The 13182-nt window shown below is 51.4% G+C and overlaps 1 protein-coding gene across 4 annotated transcripts in view; it reads right to left on the bottom strand.

Moving 5' to 3' along the window:
* PPM1B (protein phosphatase, Mg2+/Mn2+ dependent 1B) overlaps positions 1-13182 on the bottom strand; it is a 101814-nt gene that overhangs the window by 38783 nt on the left and 49849 nt on the right. For 3 of the 4 annotated variants that reach the window (XM_068233018.1, XM_068233016.1, XM_068233019.1), the window contains exon 2: positions 3892-4751. In XM_068233018.1, the coding sequence (XP_068089119.1) occupies positions 3892-4737 (846 nt within the window). In that variant the 5' untranslated portion in view covers positions 4738-4751. Of the gene's footprint in view, positions 1-3891; positions 4752-7176; positions 7266-13182 lie in introns of those variants that run through there. The other variant, XM_068233017.1, reaches the window with a different exon arrangement.

Raw genomic sequence — 13182 nt, 5'->3', positions numbered from 1 at the left:
CATGGCGACAGAAGCCAAACAGGGGAACGCGTTATATACGCGCTCCCCTGTTTGCTATTAGTGCCGGCGACGATCGCACTAGAGGGACATATGCGCCCTCTAGTGGTGTTTCATGTAGCTACCACTCTGGTAGCTTTACATGAAACAAAACAAAAAAAAAAAAAGGATTTTTGCCCATTTGAAAAAAAAAAAATTAACCGCCAGGGAGGTTAATAGAGTCAAACATAAAATTAGGCTGTTTCAGGCCATTCAGACCCTTTAAGTATTACATAACAGCATCTGGCAAAGTTATTTATCCTACCCCCCGATCTACTTACCTTGGGCTTCCTACAGCCCCCTGCAGTTGACACATCCCACGCTGCAGCTCCGCTCTCAGATGCCAGCCCGGTGTCCCCGCCGGTGCAGAGGCTGACCTCGAGGTCATCCTCTACTGCTCCTCCACGTTGTCCAGACTGTACTACGCAGATTGACAGCGGCACTCATACAGGTGCAGTAAAGGACGACCTCGAGGTCAGCCTCTGCACCGGCGGGGACTCCGGACTGCGATTGGAGATGCGGCATGGGACATTACAGCTGCAAGAAGCCCCAAGTAGATCAGGGAGTAGGATAAATAGCCTGATGACTCCTTTAAGGTGAACCTGAGATGGTTCAATAGCACCAATTTCTACTTCCCTGGGGCCTCCTCCTGCCCCATAAGTAACGTGGCCTCCCAGATCAGCCCCTCCATTATGCCGCTATGACTCTCTGTAAACCGGGCAATCGTGGCACAGAATGCTCCAGGGGACGGGAGCACGGCTAAGCATGTGCAGAAGCTCTCAACTGGCGGCGGCTACCTGGATTACCGGGAGTCGTACCTCCAGAACGGAGAGGCTGAAGAGGACGGCGAAGGAAGCCATGGTGCTTATGGGGCTGGAGGAAGCCCCAGGTAAGTATAAATAGGGGCTAGTGAACCATCTCAGGTACACTTTAAAGGTTCCTATGCTGTTGTGAATATTTTACACCAGAAAGGAAGTTGTGAGTTAATGTCTGCTTTAAGTCACTTGTTACATGCTGCATGGGTACAAATTGTGCTTATGTGCTATGGCCACCTTAAAGAGAATCTGTACTCTAAAATGTTTACAGCAAAAAGCATACCATTCTATTCATTATGTTCTCCTGGGCCCCTCTGCTGTTTCTGCCACTCCCTGCTGCAAACCTGGCTTGTAATTGCCAGTTTTAGGCAGTGTTTACAAACAAACTAACCAGCTTGTGATAGGCTCACATAAGCAGAGTGTGTGAGTCATACAGAGCCTGCAGGGGGCCTGGAGGGTGTGTGTATAGCTTCTACCAATCACAAGCAGCCCTGCACATTCCACACATTCCAGCCTTAGCCCGACTGTGCCGACAGAAGAAAACAGATTAGATCATATAACAGAGATAACACAGCCACTGTGCAATTAGGAAAAGCTGCAGTAAGCAGTAAGCCAGAGCACATTAGAACAGGCAAAGGACCTTATAGGATAGAAGAACTAAGGCTGAAAATTTTGTTATAGAGTCTATTTAACATTACAACAAGATTCTGTGATGGATACAATTTTCAAAATTTGCCTTATAGGGAACATGAAGTGAGAGGGATATGTAGGCTGCTATATTTATTCAATTTTAACCACTTTTTGCCCCATGACGTGAAAAAAGTCTTTGCAATCATCTACCTACAAAATCCTAGATAACACTGCTCATCTCTGAGCTGATAACAATGCTACACAGTTATAAAAGAATGACTGCAAACCCTTCTCTTCCTCCCAGGGAATTCAATGGCAGAGTTCATTAGTAAACAAGTGTAAAACGAACCTTCCAGGAGCAGACAGATTTAACAAAAGAGTAGGGTATATACAATGTGTTACTAATATATTATTAAAACCACTTAAGGACCAGGCTATATTTCAGAAATCTGTGCTGCGTGGGCTCTCCAGCCCACAGCACAGATCAGCAGGCACGCAGGGCGATCAGACTCCCCCCTCCCCCCTTTTTTCCCCACTAGGGGAAGGGGGGGGGGGTGGAGGGCTCCTCAAAGCCCCCCTCTGCCACGATTCCCAGCCTCCCTCTCTTTCCCTCCTCTCTCTGGAGCGGCACAGGACGGCGATCCGTCCTGCACCGCCTCTGATAGGCTTCAGCCTATCAGATGCCCCAGCGATCCCCGGCCAATCAGAAGTCGGGGATCGCAGATCTCCTGTACGGCGCTACTGCGCAGCAGCGCCGTATGAAGTAAACAGGGGATTTCTTCCCCGCGTGTTTACATTTATCCTGCGAGCCATGATCGGAGGCTCGCAGGCTGTTCACGGAGACACCCTGCGTGAACGGACTTAAAAAGCCCGCTCGAACGAGCGGCCGTTTCCATGTAAAACCACTTACAACCTGCTGCCGCACTTACAACCTGCTGCCGCAATCGGCGTTAGGCAGTTAAGTGGTTAAAACAAATTAACTGTTTAAACAAAATGTGTGGGTTTAATGTACAATAAAAGCCATTTACATTAAAGCTATGATGTATGAAAGTGGATAAATTGTGTAGGACTTTTTTCCTTATTTTCCTTTTAAAATACATAGAAAATAGGGTAATTACTAAAATGCCCAGGGTAGTGAAGTGGTTAAACAATAATAGTTGCCAGGCAGCCCTGTTATTCTGCAGTTCAGACTGTCTGGGTATTTTCCTCTTAAAGCAAACAAATACAAAGTTAACACATACAAATAAGAAGTAGGTTTCTTCCAGAGTAAAATGATCTTTTCCCCTATGCTGCTGTCACTTACAGTAGTTAAGAGAAATCTGTCAGAACGGACATACAAATAAGTTCTTCATGGAGATTCTCAGTAATTTAATTCTTTACCAAAGCACTCCTTGGAAGGGATTGGGGGGGGGGGGGGGGACCCCAGAGAATCCCCCGTGGAGATGGGCTAGTCCAAAACCGGTCAGATTTGTACTACCTACTGTAAGTGACAGCAAAATGAGAGAAAAGTAACTTAGAGAACATTTTAATCTGGGAGAAGTGTACCGTACTTTAATTTCTGTTTTCATGTAGTTTAAATTTTAAAATGTTTCACTATAGTGGTCCTTTAAGTTAAAACATGCAATAAAAAAATAAAAAAAAATAAAAAGTGGAGGGCAGAAGAGTCAGACCACTGGTTAAAGGGGCACTATGGCGAAAAATTGTAAAATGTAAAATATGTGCAGACAAAGAAGTACATTTTTTCCCAGAGTAAAATTAGCCTTAAATTACTTTTCTCCTATGTTGCTGTCACTTGCAGTAGGTAGTAGAAATCTGACAGAAGCGACAGGTTTTGCACTAGTCCATCTCTCCATGGGGGGATTCTCAGCAAGGCTTTTATTCTTTATGAAGATATTCCCTTAAAAGGATATAAACAATGATACTGGCCAGCTTCCCTGCTCCCTACACAGTTTTTTTCGGCAGTTGGACAGAACAACTGCCATTCACTAAGTGCTTTTGAAAATAAATAAATCCCTGAGAACTCCCCCCCCCCCCCCCCCCATGGAGATGGACTAGTCCAACACCTGTCACTTCTGTCAGATTTGTACTACCTACAGTAAGCAACATAAGAGAAAAGTAATTTATGGCTCATTTTACTCTGGGAAAAGAAAAAAAGTACTTATTCATTTGCTTGCACGTATTTTACATCTTACTATTTTTCGCCATAGTGCCCCTTTAAGCACACGTGCTCCTGGCGATTATAGCTGCAGAACAAGCATTAGACACTTTTTTTGTTTTTAGAAGGTCACCATTGTAACCTCTATAGACCTCTAATGACATGCCCTTGGTGCCATTCAGAAAGACACGTTTCCTGTTAAGGTTGGCAAACACGTCCAGCAAGATTACACACACACACAGACTAATGGCTTACCTTATGTAAACAGGTGTCCACTACAGAATTACACACTTTCTCAAGGTCGTCTGTCAGCTCCAGCCTATACTTGACAAACTCGCACAGCTCTTCGTTGGTCATGACATCCCAAATGCCGTCACAAGCCAGTATTATAAACTCGTCTTCCTCTGCCCGTACGATCTCGTACACCTCGGGCTCCGGAGACACCAGCTGCTCGGTCGGGCCTTTGCCATCCACGCATTTGTAGTCATAGTCCCCGAGAGCGCGAGAAACCGCTAACGAGCCGTTGACGCGCTGAATCATGACGCTGCCCCCGGCGTTCTGGATCCGCTCTTTCTCCTTCGGATTGCAGGGCTTGTGATCCTGTGTGGAAAAGCAAACCTGTCCACCCCTGTACAAAACAGACCTAGAATCCCCGCAGTTGATGAAGTACACGTGGCTTGGTGAAAGGAGGACCGCCACGGCAGTCGAGCCGCTTCTGTCCATGCCATTCCTCAAGTCGGCGAAGTTGCGCATGTACTCGTCGATTTTTAAAAACCCAGTTCGAATGCCAGTTTTAACGTTTTCCACGGAGGGCTCCAGATTAGATGCGGGGGACTCGGCGGCCCTGAAGTCTTCGTTGTCTGTGATATGCTCTAGTAAGTGCGTGGAACAGTAATTCGCGACGCGGGAGCCGGCGTGGCCGTCGTACACGGCGAAGAAGGACCAGTCTTCCAAACCGTGGGGGATTCCCACCACGGCTGTGTGGGCATCCTCCATCTCCACCCGCCAGCCCTGCATACTGCTGAGTCCGTAACGCAAGCCATTTCCATCCCCGTGAGCGTTGTGCTTCTCAGTCTTGGGTTTGTCCAGAAAGGCCCCCATGTTCGGTAATCAGCCTGCCGAAAAGAAAAAAATAAATAAATTAAGGGTTTGGGAAGCACTACTATGGAATTACCAATGTCACATTATCCAAAAAGTTTACTAAAATATGGAAAACTGTTGTGTAGGTACTCGTCGATTTTTAAAAACCCAGTTCGAATGCCAGTTTTAACGTGGTTGGACAGTGGTTGGATAGTTACTGGTGAAGGGCACCGCCTTTGACAGACCAGGGTTCGAATCCTGGCTCAGTACCTATTCAGTGAAGAGTTCAAGGCAAGACTCCCCCCCAACACTGCAGAGTGGACTCTTGAGAGAAAGTCCCAGTGGCTGCAGCTCTTAAGCCCTTTGAGTCCAAACAGGAGAAAAGCACTATACAAATGTATGGATTATTAAACAAAGTTTTGTAAAAGTAATACCTTTGGCTGACTGATAAAGTTAAATTATGCAAGCCTCTAGATTGCAAGCCTTCGGGCAGAGTCATCCTTTTGTGTCATACCTGATCACGCACTACAGCAGCCGGGCGGATCGTTCAGGAACAGCCTCATCAGTCCGCCGACAGTGCGTACACACGCAGTATAGCCTGCTGAAAGTCCGTCCAGCGGGAGGTGCCGACGGACCAGTCGTTGGCTGCTGTAGTGCGTGTGTACACACCTTTACTGTACACCCATCCTATGGATCTGAGTGAACTCGACTTGCCTAATCTCCATGCTCCCATCCAGTGACTAAGCATTGCCTTGTACTCATACTGTGCTGTGTGATCTCCATGCACCCCTCCAGTGACTGACTAAGCATTACCTTGTACTCATACTGTGCTGTGTGATCTCCATGCTCCCATCCAGTGACTAAGCATTACCTTGTACTCATATACTGTGCTGTGTGATCTCCATGCTCCATCCAGTGACTAAGCATTACCTTGTACTCATACTGTGCTGTGTGATCTCCATGCTCCCATCCAGTGACTAAGCATTACCTTGTACTCATATACTGTGCTGTGTGATCTCCATGCTCCATCCAGTGACTAAGCATTGCCTTGTACTCATACTGTGCTGTGTGATCTCCATGCTCCCATCCAGTGACTAAGCATTACCTTGTACTCATATACTGTGCTGTGTGATCTCCATGCTCCATCCAGTGACTAAGCATTACCGTGTACTCATACTGTGCTGTGTGATTTCCATGCTCCCCTCCAGTGACTAAGCATTACCTTGTACTCATACTGTGCTGTGTGATCTCCATCATGCTCCCCTCCAGTGACTAAGCATTACCTTGTACTCATACTGTGCTGTGTGATCTCCATGCTCCCATCCAGTGACTAAGCATTGCCTTGTACTCATACTGTGCTGTGTGATCTCCATGCACCCCTCCAGTGACTGACTAAGCATTACCTTGTACTCATACTGTGCTGTGTGATCTCCATGCTCCATCCAGTGACTAAGCATTACCTTGTACTCACTGTGCTGCATGATCTCCATGCTCCCCTACAGTGACTAAGCATTACCTTGTACTCATACTGTGCTGTGTGATCTCCATGCTCCATCCAGTGACTAAGCATTACCTTGTACTCACTGTGCTGTGTAATCTCCATGCTCCATCCAGTGACTAAGCATTACCTTGTACTCACTGTGCTGCGTGATCTTGTTTGCACGTTTTCCTGTATTGTCTTATTGCTGTATGTCACCCCAAAATATTGTCTGTGACCTAAACTAATGTCCAGCGCTGTGTAATATGTTGGCACTTTATAAATTAAATAAATGCAAGCTTTCAGGGATCTAGTCCCCTTCTTAAGGTAGCCATGCACTGGTTGAAAGCCACCCGATATCCATTTCTGATCACTTCGAATCTGATCAGATGATCTACTGGCTGCCCATACACTGCACTCAGATTTTGAATAGATTTCAGCATGAAATATTCAAAACCTGTGGAGCTTCTGCTTGCCTCGCCACCCCCAGGCCGCCCCTCGCCCCCAGTTTGGGCTCTCCTAGCCAGTGGCAACAACATCACCTGTCCACCAGAGTGAGCCCCCAGGATTCATGCTGTCACTACTGGTGTCCTCTTCCCTTCCTGTCCAGTCCTATCGCAAGCTGAAGTTCAAACAGTAGAGGACGCTCTACTGTTTGAACTTCGGGTCGTCACAGGACTGGACAGGAAGTGAAGAGGACATGGAGAAGAAGGCCAGCCAGAAGTGCCAGCAGGGACACACGCCGGCCGGATAGGTGATCGTATTGCTGAGGCTATGCTGAGTCGGTTGCCACCCAATTGAACACTGCTAGGGACGCACCCGCTCTACCAGCTGGTGATATACTGAAATTTTCTATTTGGACAGATCGACATAATTGACCAATGCCAGATGGAAATAAGTCAAGGTTTGCGTTAATTTCACAGCAGATTTGATCACAGTGACAGAATGTGCTGCATATAGACGGAAAGTTGGAGTATGGGTACCTTTAACGCATATTTCTAGATGTTAGCTGATGTAAGAGACTGATGGAGGTAAACAGTAAACACGTAGATGGCAGTTGTGCTGGTTACTGTTTAGCAGTTAGAAGTCAGGTGATCAGCAGACTGGAGTCAGTGAGCCCATGCAAGTTTACATGAAATACAGCAGGTTTCTGAAGATCATGAAGTTTATTCAATCATGTAAAATGGTTATAAAATTCAGTTGAGTGAACCCCCCCCCATATGTCATTTTGTTTACAGCCCAACTCAAACACAACTGACCATGGTAGATTCAAATACCAATCTAGGCTAACCTATGAATATAAATCGGCATTACATAAGCCAAGTGCTGGACAGGAGATTGATTGGGACAAATGGACTTTCTGCTGCCATACATTTTGCTGCCAATCCTACAAGGATTCTGTGCTCAGCACTTCATTCAGGTGCAAACAGGCGTGCAAAGTAGAAAAATGGCAGACTGAATTACATAAAAAAAAAAAAAAAAAAAAAAAAAATCAGTGCTGCTTAAAGGGAACCAGAGGTGAGGGACATGGACGCTGCCATGTTTATTTCCTTTTAAATAATGCACATTACCTGGCTGTCCTGCTGATCCTTTGCCTCTAATACTTTCAGCCATAGACCCTGAACAAGCATGCAGCAGATCAGGCGTTTCTGACATGATTGTCAGATCTGACAGGATCAGCTGCATGCTCATTTCTGGTGTTATTCAGACACTTCTGCAGCCAAATAGATCAGCAGGGCTGCCAGGCAACTGGTACTGTTTAACAGGAAATAAATATGGCAAGCTTACATACTCTTCTCACTTCAGTTGTCCTGTTTAAAGGGAACCTAAACAGAGAAGGATATGGATTTTTTCCTATTAACCTCCTTAGCGGTAACCCCGTGTGTGACACGGGGTAAGCCGCCGGAGGGTGCCGCTCAGGCCCTGCTGGGCCGATTTGCTTAATTTTTTTTTTGCTGGACGCAGCTAGCACTTTGCTAGCTGCGCCAGCACCCCGATCGCCGCCGCCGCGCGCCCGATCGCCGCTATCCGGTGCGGCGCGCGGCCCCCCCCCCCCCAGACCCCGAGCGCTGCCTGGCCAATCAGTGCCAGGCAGCGCCGAGGGGTGGATCGGGTCTCCCAATGACGTCCCGACGTCGCTGACGTCGGTGACGTCATCCCGCCCCGTCGCCATGGCGACGGGGGAAGCCCTCCAGGAAATCCCGTTCTTTGAACGGGATTTCCTGATCGCCTATCGCCGGAGGCGATCGGCGGGGCTGGGGGGATGCCGCTGAGCAGCGGCTATCATGTAGCGAGCCCTCGGCTCGCTACATGATAAAAAAAAAAAAAAAAATTAAAAAAAAAACTGTTGCGCTTCCCCCTGGCGGTATTTTTCATACCGCCAAGGGGGTTAAAAAATACAAGTTGCCTGACTCTCCTGCTGATCCAGTTTAAATTCGATTTATTGTTCAGGCCTACCCTGGACGCTGACTGCCACAGAATACCTAGGGGAGACCACCAATTCTCTGGGACACTTAATATGCTGCCACAGATTAGAGACAGTAAGAATATAATTTCTCTCATATTTTCACTTCAGGTTCGCTTTAAAGATGGCCATACACTGGTCGATTTGCCAACACAGATTCCACTCTGATCGAATCTGGTCTGACAGGGATTTCAGCCTGAAACCGTTCACATTCTGTGGTGGTGGTGCTGCTGCCGCCGCTCCCCCCCCCCCCCCCCCCCCCGCATACATTACCTGCTCCGGCCGACGCGACTCCCCCTGGTCTCCGCTGTCTTCTCCATTCTGGTCTGGTCTATGGCAGGCTTCACTTCTTCCTGTCTGGGGAAGTTTAAACAGTAGAGCGCCCTCTACTGTTTAAACTTCCTACTGGGACAAGAAGAAGTGAAACCTGTAGGACCCAGAGACCAGACCAGGGCGGAGAAGAGGACAGCGGAGACCTGGGGAGTCGCGCCGGCGGAGCAGGTAATGTATTGCGTCGGTCGTCGGGCACTGGAAAGCCACTAGCGACGTGCTCCCTACCCGTGGGTGATCGCCAGTAAATTCCCGCACGGAGCGATCGACGGGACCGATCTATTTCAGGACAAAATAGATAGAAATTTAGCGTTAACGATTTGACGGCAGATTCGATCCCAGTGATCGAATCTGCTGTTGATCGACGTGGAATCGGCCTAGTGTATGGCCAGCTTAAAGAGAACCTAAAAAGTCACCAAAAAAATAAAATAAAAAATGAGAGGAACTCACCTGGGGCTTCCCTCAGCCCCCTGCAGACGATCGGTGCCCCCGCAGCCCTGCTCCGATGGCCCAGGACCTGTCGGCGAACACTTCCGGTTTGGCCGTCACCGGCCGACAGGCATGGGAACGGGAATTATTTTATTATTCGCGTTCCCAGCCTGTATATCGCCCCCTATGCTGCTATTGCGGCCTCCTGGCGATATACAGGCTGGGAAAGCGAACAATCAATCGCGTTCCCATGCCTGTCGGCCGGTGACGGCCAAGCCGGAAGTGTTCGCTGGCAGGTCCTGGGCCATTGGAGCGGGGCTGCGAGGGCACCGATCGTCTGCAGGGGGCTGAGGGAAGCCACAGGTGAGTTCATCTTTTTTTTTTGGTGACTTTAGGTTCACTTTAAGTGTGCTTAAATTAGATCAGAGATGAACTTTTTTACTCATTGCATAATTGTGTTCCTTTCCTATTGTTTATAGGGCATTCCTCAAGCCAAATACTTTTTTGTTTTAAAGAGAACCCGAGGCGGGGTTCTGACAATGCAATCCACGTACAGAGGCTGGGTCTGCCTACACTGCCCAGCCTCTGTTGCTATTTCAATCCCCCCTAAGTTCCCCCTGCGCTCTGCAATCCCTTATAAATCACAGCCGCGCTGTGCGGGCTGTGTTTACATCTGTACTGTCACTCTGCGTGCTCCCCCGCCTCCTGCATAGTTCCGGTCCCGCCCGCGTCCCTTCCCTCCAATCAGCGGAGAGGGAAGGGATGTGGGCGGGGACCGGAGCTATGCAGGAGGCAAGGGAGCGGCAGACTGACAGTACAGAGGTAAACACAGCCCGCTATGACGCTGCGTGTCGGCAGCGTGGCTGTGATTTATGGGTGATCACAGGGGGGATTGAAATAGCAACAGAGGCTTGGCAGTATAGGCAGACCCAGCCTCTGTACGTGGATTGCATTGTCAGAACCCCGCCTCGGGTTCTCTTTCATACTCTTATGCCCTATAAACTAAACAAGCTACGCCCACAGGTTTTTTAGAAAGCCATGGCCATTTTCAGACAGTAGCAAGGGCTCATGGGAGCTCAGTCTGGGCAGGAGAAGGGGGAGGTATTACTAGCCAGAGATTTCAGAGGCTGAAAGGAGGAGGATTAGGTTTTTTTTCACAGGCTGAGTGCTAGAGATGCAGATCAGCTTTCCTGTGTGTAATGTTTACAAACAACATGGCTGCTGTCATTGTATCACAGGAAGAAATCATTCTATTGAAGCTGTTTGCAGCTAGATTTGCTGTGTAAACTCTCTAAACTTTAGATAAGATATATAGACAAGTTACTTGTTATAGTTTTTCATCTCGGATCCGCTTTAAAATGAGTCTCACCTCTGCAAACGTACTAATTCAGCAGAGGAACACAGTGGCCATAGAGAGAATGTGTCGCTGTGTAATTATGCCAAAAGCCAACAAAGTCCACATTTCAGAACTGAAATACAGATCCTGGATCTGAAGACATCCATGATGCAGCAGATACCAATTTTAGAATGTAGCAGTCTGATTTCTGGCCCATTTGGTAACCCAAAATTCTGGTTTGAAGTCTTCAGACAAAAAGAATAAAGCGCCAGTGTGAGGCTTGGGAACTCAATCTGTCACAATAATCTGCCCGGGGATTAAACGCCAGCTGCATGTTGCACAGTAAACTGTGTGTAGCGTCTGCTTTATGCAATATGGACCGGACACTCCTGGGTAACAGTATACTGTACACTGCATTCCTTACCATAAGAAGCAACTTCACCGAGACATGCGGCAACCCTACACAGCTGCACAGAAAGCAACCCGGCCTCCAGGCACAGAGCTGCCCCTGCACAGAGAGCAACCCGGCCTCCATGCACAGAGCTGCCCCTGCACAGAGAGCAGCCCGGCCTCCAGGCACAGAGCTGCCCCTGCACAGAGAGCAGCCCGGCCTCCAGGCACAGGACTGCCCCTGCACAGAGAGCAGCCCGGCCTCCAGGCACAGAGCTGCCTCTGCACAGAGACAGCCCGGCCTCCAGGCACAGAGCTGCCCCTGCACAGAGAGCAACCCGGCCTCCATGCACAGAGCTGCCCCTGCACAGAGAGCAGCCCGGCCTCCAGGCACAGAGCTGCCCCTGCACAGAGAGCAGCCCGGCCTCCAGGCACAGAGCTGCCCCTGCACAGAGAGCAGCCCGGCCTCCAGGCACAGGGCTGCCCCTGCACAGAGAGCAGCCCGGCCTCCAGGCACAGGGCTGCCCCTGCACAGAGAGCAGCCCGGCCTCCAGGCACAGGGCTGCCCCTGCACAGAGAGCAGCCCGGCCTCCAGGCACAGGGCTGCCCCTGCACAGAGAGCAGCCCGGCCTCCAGGCACAGGGCTGCCCCTGCACAGAGAGCAGCCCGGCCTCCAGGCACAGGGCTGCCCCTGCACAGAGAGCAGCCCGGCCTCCAGGCACAGGGCTGCCCCTGCACAGAGAGCAGCCCGGCCTCCAGGCACAGAGCTGCCCCTGCACAGAGAGCAGCCCGGCCTCCAGGCACAGAGCTGCCTCTGCACAGAGACAGCCCGGCCTCCAGGCACAGAGCTGCCTCTGCACAGAGACAGCCCGGCCTCCAGGCACAGAGCTGCCCCTGCACAGAGAGCAGCCCGGCCTCCAGGCACAGAGCTGCCCCTGCACAGAGAGCAGCCCGGCCTCCAGGCACAGAGCTGCCCCTGCACAGAGAGCAGCCCGGCCTCCAGGCACAGAGCTGCCCCTGCACAGAGAGCAGCCCGGCCTCCAGGCACAGAGCTGCCCCTGCACAGAGAGCAGCCCGGCCTCCAGGCACAGAGCTGCCCCTGCACAGAGAGCAGCCCGGCCTCCAGGCACAGAGCTGCCCCTGCACAGAGAGCAGCCCGGCCTCCAGGCACAGAGCTGCCCCTGCACAGAGAGCAGCCCGGCCTCCAGGCACAGAGCTGCCCCTGCACAGAGAGCAGCCCGGCCTCCAGGCACAGAGCTGCCCCTGCACAGAGAGCAGCCCGGCCTCCAGGCACAGAGCTGCCCCTGCACAGAGAGCAGCCCGGCCTCCAGGCACAGAGCTGCCCCTGCACAGAGAGCAGCCCGGCCTCCAGGCACAGAGCTGCCCCTGCACAGAGAGCAGCCCGGCCTCCAGGCACAGAGCTGCCCCTGCACAGAGACAGCCCGGCCTCCAGGCACAGAGCTGCCCCTGCACAGAGAGCAGCCCGGCCTCCGGGCACAGAGCTGCCCCTGCACAGAGGACAGCCCGGCCTCCGGGCACAGAGCTGCCCCTGCACAGAGGACAGCCCGGCCTCCGGGCACAGAGCTGCCCCTGCACAGAGAGCAGCCCGGCCTCCGGGCACAGAGCTGCCCCTGCACAGAGAGCAGCCCGGCCTCCGGGCACAGAGCTGCCCCTGCACAGAGAGCAGCCCGGCCTCCGGGCACAGAGCTGCCCCTGCACAGAGAGCAGCCCGGCCTCCGGGCACAGAGCTGCCCCTGCACAGAGAGCAGCCCGGCCTCCGGGCACAGAGCTGCCCCTGCACAGAGAGCAGCCCGGCCTCCGGGCACAGAGCTGCCCCTGCACAGAGAGCAGCCCGGCCTCCGGGCACAGAGCTGCCCCTGCACAGAGAGCAGCCCGGCCTCCGGGCACAGAGCTGCCCCTGCACAGAGAGCAGCCCGGCCTCCGGGCACAGAGCTGCCCCTGCACAGAGAGCAGCCCGGCCTCCGGGCACAGAGCTGCCCCTGCACAGAGAGCAGCCCGGCCTCCGGGCACAGAGCTGCC

Source organism: Hyperolius riggenbachi, chromosome 4, assembly GCF_040937935.1.
Source record: "Hyperolius riggenbachi isolate aHypRig1 chromosome 4, aHypRig1.pri, whole genome shotgun sequence".
NCBI lineage: Eukaryota > Metazoa > Chordata > Amphibia > Anura > Hyperoliidae > Hyperolius > Hyperolius riggenbachi.
The sequence above is the reverse complement of the archived record's forward strand: the minus strand, read 5'-3'. Positions and strand labels throughout refer to the sequence as shown.